Raw genomic sequence first — 22,028 nt, 5'->3', positions numbered from 1 at the left:
GACGTTAAAATCTTAGTGTTCATCTTTGCTTTTGATTTTTTAATATTTATTCTGCGTTTACTTAAGAAAAATAATAATATCATTGTCTAGGCTTAGATACATACGTGTGCCTAAGTGTTTTCACACTCGTTCATTATTTTGGTAAACTAGCTTCTTATATCTTAATTAATATATGTATCCAAAATTTATGTCAAATTAGGATATACTCGCTAATCTTAATAGAAGAATTCTCATAATCTCTTAATTAATTTGACTGAAGAAACTCTCACTCTCACTATCTATTATTTCATCAAGGAGGCCAAAGAATAGATGTGCATGAGGAGTCTTAGTCCAATTCTATTTTGGCACTATGTTGACCACTGTTATTTTGCAACTAAAAGATCCTGATCAAACAATAAGCTAAATCACCTACGGACGTACTAACAACCAATTGTTACCGTAGTTTGAAACTTGTCACCGAGTCACGGTGTCATGTTTGACCATATCAATTTAAAACAAAATTAGAAATTTCTTTGAAGCAACATCAAATTTTTCCATATCGAATACCTGTCTAGGTTATTTATTTCTTCTCTTTTTTTCAAAAATAAAAGCGTTTTTTTAAGAGCAGGAAATGCATCCTTTCGTTGGCCTTCTTTTGTTTTCTTTTGCAGTAGCGATTTGAAGAGCCACCATCAGCTACCAATTACAATGGAAAATTTGGGATTCTATAAAAACCCAACTATTTTCATATCCTATTTGCAGCGGTAATAAAAAAAAGGAGTCTGATAACTATGGAGTTATGGTTTTGTAGAGTCTAATTGTTCAATTTATACATGAGAGAGGACCGGTACTCTTAATCTAGACTATAATTAGTCTATGAGTCCTTTAATCTTTTGAAAATTGTAATAAAAAAAGACTTTGAAGCTGTGGAAGTTTATATTGATTGTTCTTTTATTTGTTTTGTTCTAAACAAGTAAATAATGAAGTAACTCGGTCCTTAGCCTGGGAGGACACTTGTGTTAATCCTATAAAGGTATAGGTTTTTTTTTTTTAATAATTATTAGAATTAGTTACACTCAGACCTCCTGAATTATTATTTTTTATATACCTTTCCTAAATTATTAAAAATATCTTAAACACTTCTTCTATTAGAATTTTGTTATTTTTTTTTAATTTCATAAGTTTCATGGGAAAATCAAATAAGCTATGCAATTGATTTATACTTATATTTTAGAGGGAAAAAGAGAGATATATTTTAGTTTACTAAAATATCCTTACTTTTTAAGAAGATATTATGGTCATTCTACGCATAAGGGATGAGATATTTTTTATATCGGTTAGGTATTTATGTGTCAAAAACATTTTAGAAAATATATATGAAAAAAATAAAATACTTTAGGAGTCTAAGTATAATTATTCCTAATTATTATACAAAATTTTCAAAAAATTATAATTATCTATTGAAATAATTGGATTTTTTTTCAAAAACTGTCGTCCTATAAATTTAATATGACTACAACTAAGACTTAAAATGTTGCTGATGACCAAAAGTACGTCGAGAATTTTGTGAGTCTCCGGAATTAAAATTCTACACAATTTTCCCAATGTCGACCACGATCCTTCGTACCGTATATTACTTTTATCCCTAACGTCATAGAAATTTTTTTTAGTTATCGACATTATTTTTAAGTAATGAGTAGCCAACAACATCGAGGTAAGCTGAGTAGCCAAGAATCTTCTAAGAAAAACTTATCCTCCAAATTACTTTTTTCACTCTAATTTTTCCCTGAGAAATTAAAGGACTTATCCTCTTATTCGCTGGTTTGATGTCAGTTGCAAGTTCACACTCAATCTAAAACTATTGGGCTTCGTTAGCCTTGACGTCGAATTGAACAATATATATATATATATCTAAAACCAGATGAATTAGCTGTTAGTTTTCGATTTTGTGATCTAACGCATGACACAGAATCCCAAAATTATCAAATAAATTAACAGCAGAATTAGCTGTTAGGTTCAGATGTCTATAGCCCGTTGACATATATATTGCATACATTAGTTACAGTAGTGTTAACAAGATCTATAAATATATTAGCTAGGGAGGGGGGGGGGGGGAAAGGAGGTCAGTTTGCTAATTTCCACGGGCGTACGTGCATGGCTACTTTCAATCCAGCCTTGGTGATGGAACACAATCGTACGCTCCCAAAAGGATACACGATCTTTTGGTTCGTCTTAGGAGGCATCATTGCGGCTCTAATCGTTGGTTTTCTAGTTTCCTTATGCTATAAAATGGTCTGCAAAGCCAAACCTGCGCCACCAAATGAGAGAGCAAGCGCCGGCAAGGAGGTGGTGGTAGCTGGCCACAGTGCTGCTGCGCCGGTCTCGGTGTGATGGATGATACGTAGAGGAGGGAGATATTATAGTAGTTTTGACCCTTGTATGTGAGCACGCATCTGCACATTCTTGTGGATTGCATCTACATGAAACTATGTTGCTTCTTTACTTTGTGTGTGTGTGTGTGTTAGTGTCTGGGGTTCTGAAAAGAATGATATATTGTTAGCTTTTGTGTCACCTAACAATGTCTTTTGTGTGTATTTGTGTCCGTTTAGTACAACATGAGAGAATAAAGACGAACAAACCAACAATTAAGATAGATTTGACCAAGCATCTCTTGAAGTATTAATTATTGGATGTTGCATACTCACCCAAATAGGATTTTACCTATTAAGCCAACTGACATGAGAATGACAAAACCAACAATGGTGGTCAAAATTTCTTTCCCTGATTCGGTGGTTCTACAACAATGAGCACAGAAGAATATCCTGAAAAGAAAAGAGCCTTGCAATTGTTACAGTGGAGGTGAGATTTACTCTTCTTCTCCTATAAGAAAAACCATCACAAACTATTTGTGGGCTGGCTACAGAGAACTGAGAAGAACACCATGAGAGCCATGTTTAACGGCCATGTCCGGGTATTTAGTTGCAAGGGTGGACTTCCACTTAGATCAGCACCAACTGGACTGAAGCCAACAGTTGATCCCGCTGATGTTCCAGCAAAGCTGCCATTTCTTGCGGAAGAGCTGCAAGAGTTGCAGATGGAAATGATTGATCAACTTGAGATATAACAGTCACAGAACAATATCTAAAATCGTAATAGCATGTAGATAGCATACATGTTTCTTTAAGCATACAATATCAGCTGCATATAGTGCAGGGGATACCGGGATTTAGGCGTTAACTATTCTCCCTACCTGTGGAAATCCAGATCATATCTAAATTCCATGCAGGCATAACTAGTATACCTACAGTATCTATTATTGAAGCTTGAACCATAAATTGTTATTGCAATTATATATCTAAATAGAGCTTGAGATCCCTTTTCCCATTATATATTGCATATCTCCTCATGAAAATATCGCTACATTTACCAGCAAAAACCGTGTGCTTCTTACCTTTCAATCTTTGTAGAATCTCATTCTGATTTAACTGTAAAGAGACATGGCAAGACAAAAAAAAAGAATCTATAATTTAATTGGAGTGGAAGTGAACTGACCAATGTAGGAATGGTTAAAACATGAGCATATAAATGAAAGTTCAAACAACCATAAAATGTCTGATAGGAGCTAATGGCATGTCAAATGTTGTCAGCATACTTTGCTATTTGGAGAAATGATCAAACAAAAATTATTTAGTAAAACTTCAAACAACTATGAAAACAGTCCAACATCGATTACTGATTATGTGATGTACTCTGAGACAATTCAACATCAGTTATATTCCAGAACAATCAATTTAAAATATGTGACGTACTCAAACAATCAACTTAAAATAATCATACTTGGTCCAGTTAAAGGTAAAATTTTAAAATTTAACCATGTAGATTGATTAGCACTAAAGTATGAATATTTTTGGCAGTATACTGGCATGGATTCATTGAAAAGCATAGACAAGGGGATCGATCATCCCTATGTGTGTAGTTAAAGCGAGACAAGAGAACCTCTTCATACTTTAGAAATACTGCATAGTGTAAGATGTTGCAACAGCTTCATAAACTTATGCACCATTTAATATGAATAATGAAAAATATGCAGAAAATAACTAAAAATAAAAGAAGAGTCCTTTTCATAGTGCAATAACAATTTAGGACTAAGAAGTAAATAGCAAGAGTGTTTATAGTATATGCTAACCAAATTCTAAAAAACTTATCATGTGAATCAGCACAATTTGTGGAAAAATCATTGTGAATTTGCACAATTTGACAAAAGAATGCCCCTGATAAATATATTAGTTACTAAGAAACATGATTAGTATATCTTGGATCAAGTTTGGCTTGAAATTACCTAGAGTCTAGGCAAGTTCAGCTCCTTAACTTCAACACAAGCATAACCTAAAGAATGTTTCTAATTAAGGCAAACGTAAGCCTTACTCGATAATATAGTCACAACAGGCTCCAATCAAGCTAGGAAACAACAAGCTTGGCTCAAACTTAGTTATCTTGAATCAAATATAATCAAACCTGGTTTATCAAGTGATAAATCTAGAGTTAAACCAAGGTTCAAATGAATCAAATATATATATATATATATTCGAGCCTACTCAGTTTGAGATTAATCAATGACATGATTCACTGAGAAAGCTTTATCAAGATTGGAGTTTTGGATGGGAAGTTCATCAAATTCACCTCAAAATAGCACCATGGGTTATACCACATTTGGTAACAACAAGCAAGCAGCTACATTTTGGTATCCAAAAAATATATGGGGTGGACGTAATGTTGAAGTTAATTTGTAATTAAACTTTATTCCTATAAGTCCAAGAGTCAAGTAAACGAAAGGTCTTGTAAGCCCAAGGGTCATGCATGAAGTCATGAAAAAAAAAAAAATCTGAAAGAGTTATGAATCTCAAGAGTCACTAGGAACTTTAAGAGTCATCTATGTATCTATAAATATGGTGGATAATGAGATCTATGAGATCGAGTCTTTGGTAGCATTTTCTACTTTTCCTAAGAATCTTCTAAATATCTTTCTTCTTTTACCCCTTGTCTCTAACACGTTAGTCACTGATCAATCAAGCACGTGTTCAATCGCAAGCCACCGAGTGACACTTTGGTTGGGTGACAGATTATGAGGGAATGAGTCATTATGCTTTATTCTTTGGGCATTTTGGTTTTTTTTCTTCAAAGAGTATTTTAGTCTACTTGCCTTTTTAGTTTTTAGTTTTGCCTATATAAAAGTTTAGAAGACTTTGTTAACAGCAAATATTTTAATATTTTAATATTTTGAGATTGCCCACTTTGTTTCTTGTTGGTGGATTCCAACACCTCATTGGTGAATTTCATGAGTTTGTCTTCTTCGCATACCATCAAGCTATATCAATTTTGGTGTCAAAGCTATAAAATTGGTCCCACTTGCCGAACCATCAGCTCTAATATCATTTGTTGGGGAAATAGAGGAGTCCTAGTCCAAGTGAATAAGTCAACCCAAAAACTTTAAGGTTTGTGTCAAACCCTATTTTACTTGGACACCGACGAAAAGCAAATGCAAAGATCAGCTAAATGACACTATGACATCCAAAAATCACCGTCAATATTACAAATATAAACAAGTGGGGCATGAACTACCCTATCAAGACCCTATAGGTTGGGGAACATAAGAGCATGATCGAGGAGGATGACATTGACAACTAAGTGTACGAATCTATCCCTGATGGCATCCATGATAATGACCAAGCATAATCCTTCACACATATGTCATGTGTAGAACTAAAAGATTGTAAGGCAATTATCGACAGTAGTTGCATCAATATGGTTTCTTCCGGCATAGTGTCCTGCTTAAGACTAAAACCTACACCTCATCTAAATCCTTATAAAGTATTTTGGGTTAACATTTTTTTTCTTGCCATCAATGAAAGGTGTCAACTTTCGATACAACTTCTTTCTTATAAGGACATTTGGTGCAACAACATAACAATAGATGTGGGGCACATTATCTTAGGCGGCCTAGGCTCTTCGATCAAGATGTGACCATCTGTGAATGCTTGAATTCATGTTATTTCATCTTTGAAGACACAAAAATAAAAATTAATCATTTGCATCCTAAACTAACCAATAAGAATAACAAAAAAGACGTGATTGGATTATAGATCATCAATCCCAAGGAATTTGAGAAAGAAGCAAATCGAGAATCCATCGTGTTAGTTCATGAATTTAGAGCTCATAAAAATACCTTTAGCCCATTCACTCATACTAGTATATAATCAATTAGGCCTATACTAGTACAACAATACCTACTTTTTCATCTCCTTTTCCATCTAATATTTTTCTATTTACCAATTATTTTATTACCCTTGAAAAAGACTTTATTTCTATCCTTTCCCCTTGCTCCCTCTTCTCCTCATCTATCCATTATAAAAAGTATTTTAGTCATTTGCCTAAACTATTATTTTAAATTTATGCCACATCAAATATAATTACTATACTAGTATATTAGTAAACCCTAAATTAGTTTATACCGGAATAAGCTTTTTTATGCTAATATAGGAAATTAAAATAGCTACACTAGTATTGGTCTTATTTCACAAGTGAATGAGACCTTAGATTGCTTCCTATATCACCACGTGCTAGGGTCTCTAAGTCCACAGAAACATTAGCATAATATGTTCATTCTTTGCTTTATGAGATCAGTAAATGAATCAGAAGTAGTAGTTTTCAGTATAAACTACAAACTGATTTGCATAGATGATGCAGAACAACGTCTTGATTGTAGAGTTGAGAAGAAAAAGTAGGGAGAAATAATCAAACCCGAGGAATCCACCAATCAGGATGTCGAAATCTACCGACGTTGAAATCCACCAATAAACACTCAATAGTCTTAAAATATTCATTAACTCATAAAAGATGATTACAAGCCTTTATATAGGCCAAATAAAGTAAAAGATAAAAGACTAAAATAGCCCTAGAAGGTGACTAAAAGACAAGATGAAAAAACAGCCCTAGAAGGTGACTAAAAGACAAGATGAAAAAATAGTCCTAGAAGGTGACTAGTCACAACCCTCGTTAAGCCAAAAGGCCACGAGTGCAGCCCTTTTGTGCTTACGAGAATAAACGTGACAAAAAGTGGTGTCCCCACCAATAGGTGTGTTAAGGAATTTTATGTTGAAGACTATATTATAATTTGCATTAGACTTGAACAATTTTCATATAGAATCGCGAGGAAATTGCAAGCTCATATTACTAGACATTTCCAAATATTGAGATGGGTGTGTCAAAAGTTTATGTCATTGACATTCCTTCCAATTGCATTATTAGTTCCATTTTTTATATTGAGGATCTAATTGTTAATAAGACTTTTTTTGCTTATCTAGACCCTAATTACGCAAAAGATGCATATTGATGAATAGATAATATCTACTACTGAAAAAGAGCTTTCCTAGTCCAATAGAGAGGTTGCCCAGATATGGATAACACGTGAATTGCTCGTGATGAGCTGCAACAAATTAATCGGACATATTGGCACACTACTAGAGTCGCCTGCAATCCCACTCAAGTGAATCAAGTTTCTTCTACCCCGAAAGAGTTGATTGGTCACGTGTGCAATTGCAAGTCAGCAATCCCATGTTGGTCTTTTCTTGTAGGGGTATTTTAATATATATGTCCCTTTAGTTTTTGCCTATATAAAGGCTTGGAAGACTTTGTGTTAAAAGGTTCATGAATAATTTGGAAATTTTAAGATTGCCTATTTCGTTTTTGTTGGTGGATTCCATGGGTTCATTTTTTTCTGTTCTTCTTCATCAATCGCCATTCTACATCAATATGCCTTGAGAGTAAATCGAGTTTTTGACTATTGTCGGTCTGCCACCAACTCTAATTCACTTCAAAAATTAAATACGAGATTAGTTGAAACTGTTTAACTGGATAGCGAGCTCCAAATAAAAGTCAATTTCTGGTTTAGAGATTAGGTGAAACTGTTTAACTGGATAGCAAGCTCCAAATATAAGTCAATTTCTGGTTTAGTGGCTTACTTACAAATTTCTCTCACTAAAACTTAGTTTACATAGCAAATTTCAAATATCCACATAAGTCGATAGATCAGAAAGCAACTTATATTTGAAAGTTGTTAGCCGATTGAGCAATTTTGCTGACGTTGTAGTGAAAATCACAGTCTCGTATTTAAATTTTGAAATGTATTAGGCGAATAAGAAAATTTTGGGAGGGCATCACAAAACAAAACTTAATAGAAAGTGTTTTACCAAAAAAATAGTAAGAGTGGTACTATAACTAACCTCTAATATTCTCTAAACACGTGTAAATGCGTTGGCATCTGACATGACAGGAGCAAAATTTATTTTTTTACCCCTGCCACATCAGATGTCAGTGCATCTGCATGTATTAAGAGAATGATTTAATTAAATTCTAAAATACTCAACCTATTAGAAATGTTCTTTACCAAAAATAAGAGTGCAGCTAATTATAACTTGCACTCAACTTATATAAATGCACTGGCATCTAATTTGGCAGGAACAAAATTTACTTTTTGACTTCTACCATATCAAATGTCAGCCCATAAAGAAACTTTATCAAAAATCTAAAATCAAGTGGTATATAGCTAACCCTACATTTTCTCTTAATTTGTGCAAATACACTAGCATCTGACATGACAGAGATAAAATTTATTTTTTTACCTCTGTCACATCAAATGTCAGTGCATCTACATAAATTTTAAAAAAAAATTTTTTAGAGACATAAAGCATTTCTCAATTAAAGAAGTAAAATGGTACTTCCAATGCACAAGATTCGACCATACACCATTGTATCATCTATTAGGAGCTTGCTTGTCACCCTTCCCTAGAATAAAACCTTTAAAACATAATATTATATGCAATCTTCGATCTTATCTAACCTAAACCTTTGAAATCCAAAAGCCCTAACCAAATTGAAAGGTTCACAATACTACTACATCAACACTAGAATTTGACGTAGCAAGGGCAAAAGGCGAATCATACAAAGACTAGTGACAATAAGAGAGCCAATTTACTTCTTTTTTTTTCATCTCAACCATATCCGTCAATGCATTTGACAATTTATATGAATTAAGAGGATGTTTTCTAAGAGATGTGAAACATTTGTCTCTTTAACATCCCCTTTAGCATATATAATTGCATTTGACATTGCAGGGATGAAATAGTAAAACCAACCCCTTTTATTACCACCAATTTTTGTGTGAATTACGGTTTTGTCACTAACACATCAAATTCAATATATTTGCATCAGGAGGGTATCTTAAATCCATAGTACCCCATGATGTAGGATTTTCCCACGGCCCACGTTACTATGTATATATGTATAATAACTTATCAAATTAGCTAAGAATACAAAAAGAACTGTAATCAATTTGACAGCCAATTAAAATCTGCCATACGCTAACATAAGTATTGTTGGCATAAAGAGAAAGGAAAAGAAAAATTCCACCACCCCAAGCCCAGTTGGAAAATTTCCAGCTGAGCCCTCCCTCGACAAAAGCTCCTTTAGCAAATGAAGTAAAAAGAGGCCAGGGCACTAACCTGGAAGGGAAAACACAGCTACCTTGTCCTGCAACAATCCCACAAAAACGTTAATAAGAAAACACTAAAACGAAACCCTAGTGGAAATATTTAAACCTTACCAAACACCCATAACTTCTACTAATTCCTCAAACTTACCCGGGTTAAGCGAGGTGAGCGCCGCCGTGCCGGAGAAGTCGCATGCGGACGCGGCGAACCCATTACGGACGAAGTAGTCGTTGAAGGCGTAGGAAGCGTGCGATTGGATGTCACTGGGCTCGAAGCAGGGCCCGCCTTGCTGAATGGGCCGGCAGTCGGCTCCACCGGGCCCACAGGCCCAGTCGATCGCCGCCTGCAATGCCGAGTCCTCGGCGTTGTTCTTGGCCACGCACCACAGCTCGCCCGAATCCGCGAAGGAACCGATAACACCGAAGAGGAGAAGCAATATAAGGAAGCTAAGCGTCTCCATGGAAGAGAGTAGGAAGTGGCAGAAGACAGTTTGTATTGGGAGGAGATTAAATGAGGTTTGGGAATATAGATAGAAAAGAGGCCTCGAAGGTGGCGAGATTTTACCGTTGGAGGGGAGTGACCGTTGAGGGAGGTGGAGATAGGAGGAGAGTAAAGGAGGAGAGAGAAAGGGGTGGAAAAGGACAGAGACGTGTGCTGAGGAGACAGTAAATATTGTCGGGTTATGTACGAATATCGACCAAGGGACTCATATGCCACTTCATGGGTTAGAGCCAGAGTTCTCTTGGAAAAGAGCAACTACTAGCTTTAAAAATATAGGGAAAATTTTACTTTACCCCCTCCCTTTTATGGTATTTTCATTTCAAAGTACAACAATCTTCCCAAACAGCTCTTCTCCAACGTGTTCCTCATATTCACTAAAAAAATTCCTCTCAAATCTTTCCTCTCCAGAGATGTTCCTCGCATTCACTCATGAAAATTCTTCCAAACATTTTTTACCTAACTGTGCTCCTCTTATTTACTAGAAAAAAAGAAAAAAAAAACCTCCTAATCTTTCTTCTAGGTTTTCCTTGCCAATCATGCTATCCTTCCAAGTAAAGGTTGTTGAGGGTGCTGCTCTCAGTCACAATTTCTCTCTAGAGTGCTCTCATTTGCAAGGTGAGATTATATTATCACTCCTATTTGTTCTTTTGATTTTCTAGTTCTAATTGCTGATTTCAGGTTTGATATTGCAAGTCAGTCATAATATTTGTTCTTATTATGCGCATATCTTATATTCATAGAAAGATCACAAGCACATTACTTGTGATTGTTTTCAAATTGTAAGCCATGAAAGAAATATATACAATCAAATTAGTGAAGTTCAGGGACAATTTTGAAATTTTAAAGTTATATTTTGAAAACAGAAAATATTATTCCATGCTTTCTAATTTATATATTAATGAGAACTAATATTCTATGATTAATCTAGGAACTAATAATATATTAAACAGAAAAAAATCTTTAAAAAAATCTGCTTAAGATGCAATTCCAGCAGTAAGCATTGAAGTAAAATCTAAGCATGGAACTCCAGCAGTAAGTATCAAAAATAATTTTAGTTCTTGACCATATCTTATTCCAGATAACAATACATAAACTGAACAGAACTCATCAGCAGAAATAGGCAAAACCACAAACAGACCATTAGTCCCACAATTTTATTTAATTTATATTCAAATGCATCAAAGAGATGAGAAAAGGGAAAACAAAAGGAAATTTGTACAGGAACCAAACTACCTTCAATATGAAAGCCATGCCAGTTCCTATGACCAGCCGAAAACGAAGTCAAGGACATAAACGAGAACAAGAGAGAAGGGGTACAGCATGTAGGCTACGAAGCAAGTCCATAGTGGGAATGTGGTCCGGAAGCTGGTAAAAAGACCCATCACAATGCAAACGATGAGAATGACGAGAACTTCAGATGAGAAGTCCCATGTCAAGTGCCTCATATAAACAAGAGCCAGGAACACAGCCAAGCACAGCGTGTTATTCATGGTTACCCCACCGTAAATCTGCAGCGTAATCAATGAAAAGTGAGATGCTTCAGAGTTAAATCTCAGTTTCTGAAATGTTGATCAACAGGAAAAAAAAAAGAAAAACTTGAAACATTGTTTGTTATTTTTCATAACTCAAATGATGAGATATCTAGAAACAGGCTACTTATATCATTGACAAAAGATGTACATAAGAATATAAGATTATATTCCATAAGAAGGAAACACATTTTCCTAGTTCTCATGAAGAATTTGATACAAACATAAAACCAAAGGGGGCTAAAATGATTATAGGATAACATGAATTTATTGCTTTAGCAGAGACTAAAGGTTATATAGAATCTGATATTGACTGAGGTTCATGGACATATACAAAGTCAAGGATACTCCAGAAGAAATATAATAAAAGCAGTCATTTACATCAAAATGTGCAAGAGGTTTACTGATAAATCGCCCTAAGAGATGCAATTTCTATTTATTTCTTGGAATAAAATAATTATAATCTCTCGGATGGAAATTGAGGAATACTTGCATGGGAACGCCAAAAGAATTGTCACATTCCTATAATCCTATTATAATATAGGACCACAGAAGGACATTAAAGGTTATTGTGCACATTAAGGTTAAAAAGTTACTATCCCGCAGCTACCAATGCTTACTTAAAAGGATTTGAAAATAAATAAGTTAACTAGAAAAAAAATTTAATAATTAGACCTCTGATAGTGGCGTACTAGCATGTGACATTGAGATTTGAAAAGTGATTACATGCCGAGTGCTGACTCTTCTTTAAAGAAACTCAGATCTAGGTCAACTTAAACTTAATACTTCAAGTCAAATGATGAGATAAATAGCCTTCTCTTGCATTTCTACTATGAACTTCAGAATATTTTAATAGCAAATATAGCAATATAATAGAGAAAAAGGATATATAATTAAGCCCAAATAGTTGGGATTCACGGCGCCTTGTGGTTGTTAATTTCCAACATAGCAATCAATGAAGAGGATAAGAGCAATAATTCTTCTTTCTTAAAGGGAAAAAGTTTTCTTATCCAACTATTCTCTTCTCCCATAAGCATTACCCTCAAAGTTCTGAGTATCGATTTCAGGATTGAGATAGGCTGCTTGAAAAAATAGTATGTTATCACCCATATCGGTTGTATTGGCCGTTCATTTCGGAAGATTCAGATTGGGGAATGGGATCAACCGATACTTCAAATCATAATTACACTAAATATGCTACACATTCTCCACTATTTAGTTCTATTTTGTACCTAACGTGTTATATTTTAAACCACTTTCCTTGGAATCCAGTGGCTCTAAGATAGCTCACCAAATCTTCATATTCCCTAAATCCCTTCAAGTGTATGTACTAAGTATTGTGCTAGCTTCACATATTGCTCATGCAATAGATCACATGCAAAATTTGGCAATTTAATGTTGATTGCAGAAAAATTAGTAATTTGGGAGCAGAGACCTAGTCATTCCAAAAAGAATACAGATACTACTAACTACCCAAGGATATGAAAATTTGTCTGACCAATTTATTATCAAGTATCTTTCTACATTAAAAAGCTGTCCATTGGAAATCTGCTGGAGACTTCATGTTGACAATATATGGCTAACTTTAAGACCTGAGTGTTTGGAAATGACTGGTGTGCATTTTGGAAGTTAACGGAATTATATCAATTCATAAAATATTAAAATCGTTGCAGGTTAAGAAGTTTCTGATGCAGATTGTGCAGAATGATCTCTTCATTCTGTTTGTCTAGAGCTGCTGGGCGTGATAACAGCACTTCAGTAAATTGAACTCCAAAATTCTCAAAAGCAAACAGAAAATATGTGTCAATAACTTGTCGACAGTACAAGTAGATGAGAGCTATGATGTGATCTAAAAATAGAAAACCAATAGCACATTCAGATGACTTAATTGCCTTAAACTGGAAATTGGCAGTCTAAAGTCTAAACAATTTAAATCTTACAGTTGCATAAACTGCTTAGAGACAAGCTATAAATATAGGGTGACCAGATGGCAAATGACAACAAGGTAAGAAAAATAGAAAATTAATAGCATACTCTTTCATATGCCCAACCAACTATAGTCATTTTTTCATTCCAAATGGTGGGGCTCCAAAGGGAAAAATTACATCCTAAAGGATCGTTCTAATGGAGGCATGGTCCTGCTAATGTGAAAACAGTAGCAAAAGCTAAAAATATTTGACTGCCTATGGTTTGACTTATGCTGTACCATGAAGTAATATACCTAAATCTAGACAGAACGACAAGATTCTCATGAAGGAAGCTCCTACTTCCTGTCAAGTGTCAACAGAATACCCCATAAATCAAGAAAACAACCAATTACACTTGAAAGAAACTTCAAATGACATGGGAAATAGAACATTAATACTTTAACAAATGACAGGAACTATACATGATATTTCACTAATAAAAGGTAGAAGCAGATATAAATTTCAGTTAAAAGTGAACTCTTCAGTACTACATATGAAAGTGTCAATTGAGAGGTGTGAGAACAAACCTCAGAAAATGTCAGTGACAAAGTCCGCTTCTTCTTCCGACTGGCAAAAATAATTGCTGAGACGGCCTCACTGGAGTTAGTAGCTAAGGGCATTGCAATGAAAGAAATGAAGAAAGAAGGTATCTTCGTAGCAAGTGAGAAATTGTCAACAGCATCTACAAGTGGATCTGCGAATACAGCTGCCATTATGGTGCCCAGAAGCAAAAGTAAGATGGCTTTTAAACAGGTCCAGGTAGGATTATCAATACTTTCTACAACCTCATCATCCTTATCAATCAATACATTATGTTCATCCCTTGTTCTCTGCAAAATTTAAAGGATTTATAAAAATTTATTAATCTTGCAAGATAAGCCAGAATAAGAATAGGACTTTCTTGGCCATATATCCAAGGATCTAAGTATCAGTATCAATATCAATATCGGTATCAGTCGTCAGAGAAAATGTTATATATCGGCAGTATCACCTATTTCAGCCACTATATCAGCTGTTTATATTTTGAAATATTTTTTAATTACTTAAATTCTAAAAATTGTTATAAAGCAGAAAAATATTAGAAGTTGAGGAAAATAAAAAAATAAGAAAATTTATATTACTCACATAAGATAGTAATATAATACAAAGAGTGAAAATACTACGAATAATTACATCTAGACCCCCTCCAAACTGTTGCTCATTTCTACATAAACCTCCTAATTTATTTTTCTTTAAAAAAGGAAATATGATTGTTGTCGCATGATTTAGTTTAGACATTCTAGGGACTATGTTACCCTTACTTTTTGAGAAAAGTTGAGAGTAAAATAGCCATTAAATGTTTTCCATTGACATCATTAGAGGGGTGAAAGATTTTTCATAGTTTAGAGGGTCAATGTGTACATAAGAAAAAAAGATAAGGGGGCGCATGCAGAAATGGATAATAATTCAATGAGTCTTACTATAATTATCCAAACTACTAAGAATAATATCGAATTTCGGATGCATTTGGTAAATATCTACGCTCGGTGCGTAAATACCTACCTTCGATGTGATTATCACTCCACAAAGATGGTAGGAAGCCTCTTGCGGATGAGACTAAGAACCACCTTTGTAATAGAGGTGAGAATAGGGGTGTTAAAAGAAAAATAAAAGAAAGGGTCAAGTGGAGAAAAATAGAAAGGAAACGTAAAATTTGGCACCCAAGACATCAAAAGCTCAATAATTAATGTACAAGTTATATTCAGGTTAAATGCAACATGATATGTTCCACATATAGTCCACATAAAAGAAAATTTCAGACTTTTGTGTTTATGGCCAAGACAGCCGACACGACTGATATGTATCAATCAATACTAGGCCGAAACCAACAAAAAACTAGTTTTGACCTTAGTTTCAAATTAGTAAGAGCTGATGCAGATATTTATCGATCGATAATCATAACCATGCATATATCATGAAGCAAATTACCATATGAAAGTCATGCAGGAACTTTCTTGAGTAAGCACCAGAATTTCCAACGGTACGCTTAGCGTCTTTAAGCCATTTTGAGATTCCCTCAACGAACTCCCCTTCTTCAATGCTAGAATTTCCTGATAAATCAAATTCTTCCATCACTTTATCTACAGCATCATCCTTATCCAAGTCGATCTCTTCAAACTGGATTCCAATAATAAATGCATGTAACTCAGCACGTGATATCATTCCATCTGAATCCAGATCCATTCTATGAAATAGTCTGCAATAGAACATATTAGAAGAACGATAACGATGTTCTACATCAGAAAAAAGATAAAAGAATGAATGAAAAAGCTTACTTTCTTAAGACAATAACATTTGGTGTTCCATCATCATGAAGAAGCCGTCCAAGAGCTTCTTTTTGAGCATGCTTTAGAATTCCAGATATCACATGTTTAAGTTTTGCATATTCCAATCTTCTCCGCTGAATCCATGGCTGGAAAACCTGGTCACGAATAAATACAGAGAAACAAATGAATATGCGGCTGGTCAAAGAAGATAGAGCATTGACACTTATAATGAGTTGAGGTATCTTTCATTCTGCCACTACCAACATAAAGAACAGAAAGCATTAATGTTTGCAATGAAGCAGATGGATTATGCAATTTAAAGAATGGCAAGATCAAGACGAAGGATGTGCTCAATTCCTATTCTAGATCTTTGCCCCATGTCCAAATTTTACAAATTCTTGAGCATATTTGTACTCAGTGTACGAAGGACCTGCTTAGGTGTAACATATTTTGGAAATGGCATGAACATCCTTAATTTAATTCAAAACAATAGTATTCATATTTATATTTTACATGATTAATATGTATCACTTCAAATAGCATGTAGTGATAACATCTAAAATTGCAAGACATGAAAGGCCAAACATCATTATGAATCACTTCTTATGGAAATCTATGGTAGAAAATAGTACTAATTCCATGCCAAACTTTGGCACATCTGCAACTAACAGATAACATAACACGATAATCAAATTGCAAATAGAAAAAGTATCAACACCACAGATAACACAAAAACCAATGATAAGTCCTAAAACTCCAGCTTATGTGAGGCTAATATATTACCTGATATAGGCAATAACCAAGCACAAGTGCAACATGTGAGGCTAACAGATTACCTGATATAGACAATACGCAAGCACAAGTGCAACTGCAGCTATGAGAGAGACCAAAACTGCTAAACGTTGTCCAGAAGGAACCTTGAAAATTTTTGGTAGTTGGACAATAATAAATGGAACAACAGATATAGCCATGATCCTTGCTGCATAGCTAGTTTGTATGTCAGTCGAAACACCAGATCCTGAAAATCATGGAAACCCTTTAACTATGTAGCCAGAAAAGGATTAGTCAATACTACATCCCAGAAAAAGACAAGTCAATACTACATCCAGACAAATCAAATTTATGCGAGACTCAAAATCTTTTAAATGTTAAGAAAATTTAAATTTTGACCCGTGCTTTTTATTATAAATCTTTAAAAAAGCTCTCAAGTTAACTTTAACCAAACAGAACCGGACGAAATGACCTTTTTTAATAAAAAAATTATTTAAAAAATATAACTTCTAAAATGCCAAAATTGCTCGACACTTTACTATTTTGGTGGTTTTCTCACCCGTGGTTCATCCCTATCACTTTCTCTCCTTTAGGCAAGGAAGAGTTCATTAGGAAAGAAGAAGAATCAGTGGAAAAGAAAAAGATCATTTTCCGTTTTGTAAGAATGAAATTTCTCCTTAGTATGGCACTTTTCTTCATAAATTTCTTTTTAGAGATCAAGAGCCTATCTTGGGTTCTACCTTAATATTCTACCGAAATGACTTCTTCTCTTAGTATTCTACCTTGTTGGAAATTATTTCTTATATTAGTATTCTATCTTGGGAGAAGTTCTTTTTTATTTTAGTCAAATTGGGTTTTACAACCAGTATGGATAGCTAAGGGCATCTTAGTAATTTTAGTACCACGGGTTAATTTCACTTGAAAGCTGGTTAGTCTATGTGATGGAAATTAATGGCAAAGGTTTAGTAGATAATAAATGTAAAAACCAGGGGTTAATTTAGATAGGTGAAAAAATGAGGGGCCAAAATGAAAATGAAAAAGGAGAGGGCGAAATAAAATATTCCCTAAATGTTAATAACAGAATGCAAAAGGCAATCAATTAATTTATGAGAATGCAGCTGAGATTACATGTAGAAGAGTAGAAGACAGTATAAGACAAGAACATGATCCAACTGTTTTCAGAAATATTAGATACCAAGCAAATAAAAAAAAGGAATTCAGTATAAGAACATGATTTTTATCTGCATTTGTGTACAAAATTCACTAGATATCTTGTGGAGACATCAACATATGTCACATGAAAAGATAGAAGTTTTGAAATATGTGTGGAGAACAACATTAAATGATTAAATGGTAGCATTATGAAGAATCAAGCATACACAGCTACTGATGGTACTAGTGAAAGTGCACTTATGTTGAAGGAAAGAAATAAAAAAAAAATCCCACACGAGACTATGCAAAAGTCAAAACTACATAACATGGCAGATTTGAGGATAAGTCAATCAAGTGGGCAACTAGAGAAATGCTTTCACACAGGCACACAGGCATGAGTGTGTGTATATATATATTGTACGCTTTACATTAAATCATAATCACTGGTAAAAAGATTTAACAGTTCTCCCCACATAGGATTTGCCGTGGAATCTAGTCAGAGCATGTGCAACTCCTGCAAATAGTCCAAAATTGTGCAATAGTACCCAAAGACAAGATCTGTTAGGTATATGCAGATCATTGAACATTACTTCATGAAAGTATAAGATATATTAATAAGAATACAAGAGATGAAAGAGATAAAAGATCTGAAATATTGACAAGACCCCCTGGAGAACTTTCCACTTTGGAACTAGATATCCAAAGTATGGGAGAAGTACAAATTTGGCATCTAATGGGTTTGGACAAAAATGATATGACTGCTGAGGATCTATCTAATTTATGCCACAATCCATGATTAGACATGAAAATTTTGAAATACGTATCTTAAGAAAAACCAGATCACTCAACCTATTCGTGTGTTGATAATGAGTAATGAATAAATCAGTCATCTATTTAGATAAGACATGGACATTGATCTAGCTAGTTCCTAAGGTTCTCAAGGCTATTCTTGCTTAGTGGCAATTGTAAAGTTGTGAAGTACTAATATTTGTCCCTTTCTGATATAGTTAACTCAGTTTCTGCAGTAAAGATATTTCAGATCAGCCTCATATTTGAAGATCAAGAGCTGCAAATTCAAGAAGTGCATGCCACTGCTTCAGTAGTATGACCATTTAGTTTTATATGAAATAATTCAAACACCAATAAGTTTAGTTTACCCTGAATAAAAAAATTACATAAGAATATAAGTTTCTCCTTCAGACAGAAGAATAGCTGTCATTCTTCAATTTTTTTATGAGCTCTTGCCTTCTCTAGGTAGAGTTATTATTAAGAAAGTTACTATGTACTCCACCTTAGTGACTCATTAAGTTCCCAATTATATGACTACTGCAAAGTATCTTATCATGATCTGCTGAATTCTAACATACTATTCAACAATAAGGAATAATGCTAAAACTACCACTTAGCTGCATTACTCTGAAAAATAAACACCATGTTAGAGGGAAAAGAAAACATACCAAAGAGACTGAAGCCTTTTGTATTTTGTGAATCTATTGAGGTTAAATTTTCTGAAAGGTCGCACTTGCCGACAACAACACAAGATCCCCATAGTGTTGTTAAAAGCATGACAGTTGATCCAGCAAGCAATCCCATTCCAATCAAGACCTGGCTTTGAGCAGTTTCTTTACTCCCAGAGAGACCAGAAACTGAAAAGTATATGCATACTAAATTAGCTAGTGTTCCAGAGTTGCAGGATTTATAATTCTTCGTCAGAAAGATCAAGTTATTATCTAAAGGAGGATTTTAATTTAAATCAGTTCAAATAATATATTCTCTGCATACAAGAGAGATGAACTTTACTGCAGCAGAGTAATGCATATTCAACCTCATGGTTCAATAAATCAGCTGAAAGTAGTTCCCAGAAACATCATGAGAGACAGTTCTGGTACACAAAATACTAACTTAATCACATATATCTCAATGTCCCTGATTCTGATGATAGAAGCCAATCCACACAAACATAATATAAGAATTTGGCAATTTGCTAACTTTTCTCACAATAAACTAGTCTCATTAGAAAATTGTCTGCATGACTGAATCACATATGGCATGTTTAAGTTTAATTTATGTGGCATATAATCCATTATGTCCTCATCTTAAACATCCATGTGGTGGATCATATAGCTAGCCAATAATGGAAAATAAGAGGCAAATGCTAGTAGTGAGACCTGACGGAGAGATGGAGATTCTTCATATTTACTTCACGGTAATCTTAGGCCCAACGATTACCACAAGTGATTGGGTCTTACCACCCAACCAAAAGGTTGGCCTTATGGACATGGAAAGAATTTTCTTAAGACAATGAATTGTGCTAAGTACGCTGTGAATAGAGTCGACCCGTTGTGGCATATTTCTATACAAGGACTGGTCTAATTCCCTAACCTAATTATCATTATCGAGAAGGGTTGGCCTCACTGTTCAACATATTATAACTAGCTCTTGATTTATGAAAATGAAAGTTTATTGTGATCTTCAACTCTAAATAAGTATCTGTACAATGTCACAAACCTTTAAAGAAATAAAAAAGAAACAAAAGTGAATACAAGAGATCAGCACAATTATCATCTAATATTTCGAACCCTCGCACAGTCGCACTATTACCAGGGCCATCATTGTTGCTTAGGAAAATGATGTTTACGAGAAAATGGCAGCTCAAGTAAGATGACAACTATGTCCATGTTGTATCCCTTTACCGGTCAATTCCCAGCTCAGCTATACAGGGGCATTTTCATCATTTCAAAAAAGGAAGTACATCTTGTTCCCTGCTCCTTAAATATCACTATCAAAAGATGATCCCTAACAAAGAAAGAATATCTTTTGCTTAACTAGCAGACCAAAAGTAAATTCCTTAGTTGAACCAGAGAAAAAGAACTAAAGATAAAGATGGCCGCAATATCTAACAAAAACTTCAAAAAGTAAAAACAAAAGGGGACTTTTCCATTCCGGACCCTGCCTTACGTGCTTATTGTTGTTCACACTTTGCATTTTAATCTTTTTTTTAAGAAAATTACATTTTTAACCCATCTAGTTAGCCCTAACTTTATTTTACCCATAATTGTACTTATGTAATTTTACCCATTATAGGCTACACAAAATACAACCGTTTATTTTTTCACGTATTTACTCAAATCACATTGTCGATTTTAAACATGTTCATTAGTTATATAATTGAAAATTAGATATAAATATTAATATATTTGAAATAATACCAATTATATTTTTAAAAATAAAATTATAATAAATATAGTAAATAAATTTATGTTCTTATTGTATCTTTATAAACCCAATTTATATTATTTTAAATATGTAAAAAAAATTATTCAATTTTTTTTAATTTTATATCTAGTACATATCTTCAAATATTTTATAAAATACAATAAAATAATAATAATTTCAGTTTAGATATAACTATAATGAGAGTAAATTGACACAAATAAAAATAAAATCCAGGAGTGAAATAAATTTAGAGCTAACCACGAAAAAATTAAAATATAATTTTTCCTAATTTTTCCTAATTTTTTCTAATTCGACCTTTGATTCTCCCTTTAAATCATCGAAAGCACTTGTGTGGTCCTTACATTTGTCAGTGGATCACTAAAAACACCTTGATTGAACTAAAAAGGTGAAAAAAAGAAAAAAAAAGGATGAAAAAACACAACAAACAACACATAAGCAAGGATACGAAACGAGAGAATCACAAAACAGACAACAGCAGAGAGAAAGGAATTAATAAAAGAACAGAAATCGGAGCTTGAAACCCTAACCAAGGATTAGTAATGCATCTGGCAAAGCCCCAAGAATGGGAAGGAAGAGGCCCCCGACGATCCCAGGGCCGAGGATCTCAAGGAGCATCTCGGATCCCGACGACAAGCAAGTGGCGGCCTTAAACATCAAGAAGCCATACGCCAACACGAGGAACAAGTTCCCCACCACAGTCGTGGTGCACGGAAGGAAGCCATACGTCTGTTCGCACCGCGTTGAATTCTCCTCACCTTGCCGGAGGTGGAGGACGTGGTGGAATCCGGCGTCATCGATCCCATCGGAGACGGGGAAGTGGGAGATCTGACGGCCGTGAGTGGATCTGGAGGCGAGGAGAACGAGGACGAGGAAGAGGAGGAGAGGGAGTAGGAAGGGCTTAAGTCTCCGAGCCATGAGCTTCGAGAAGTGTTGGAAGAGAGTAGAAAGGGAAGGCACAGGAAGGGAGTGGCGATCGGAGACGAGTATTATCAATTATGGAACGGAAAAGGACTTAAACTTACAAAATGTCCCCGCGAACTC

The 22,028-nt window shown here is 34.5% G+C and overlaps 2 protein-coding genes across 2 annotated transcripts; both read right to left on the bottom strand.

The window, feature by feature from the left end:
• Positions 1 to 2,724: 2,724 nt before the first annotated feature.
• Positions 2,725 to 10,631, bottom strand: LOC140781628 (PLASMODESMATA CALLOSE-BINDING PROTEIN 5-like). The gene is made up of 3 exons (XM_073127696.1): positions 9,675 to 10,631; positions 9,537 to 9,564; positions 2,725 to 3,058 (listed from the first exon to the last, which is right to left on the bottom strand). The coding sequence occupies exons 1-3, from the start codon at positions 9,982 to 9,984 to the stop codon at positions 2,875 to 2,877; spliced, it is 522 nt and encodes a 173-aa protein (XP_072983797.1). The 5' UTR covers positions 9,985 to 10,631; the 3' UTR covers positions 2,725 to 2,874.
• Positions 10,632 to 11,058: 427 nt separating this feature from the next.
• LOC140781627 (sodium/calcium exchanger NCL2-like) lies at positions 11,059 to 22,028 on the bottom strand. The gene is made up of 7 exons (XM_073127695.1): positions 21,515 to 22,028; positions 19,208 to 19,396; positions 16,664 to 16,845; positions 15,837 to 15,982; positions 15,490 to 15,757; positions 14,049 to 14,351; positions 11,059 to 11,533 (listed from the first exon to the last, which is right to left on the bottom strand). The coding sequence occupies exons 1-7, from the start codon at positions 21,900 to 21,902 to the stop codon at positions 11,285 to 11,287; spliced, it is 1,725 nt and encodes a 574-aa protein (XP_072983796.1). The 5' UTR covers positions 21,903 to 22,028; the 3' UTR covers positions 11,059 to 11,284.

Source organism: Typha latifolia, chromosome 2 (assembly GCF_019914945.1).
Source record: "Typha latifolia isolate L0001 chromosome 2, TyphaL0001v2, whole genome shotgun sequence".
NCBI lineage: Eukaryota > Viridiplantae > Streptophyta > Magnoliopsida > Poales > Typhaceae > Typha > Typha latifolia.
This window is presented reverse-complemented; position numbering and strand designations above follow the sequence as displayed.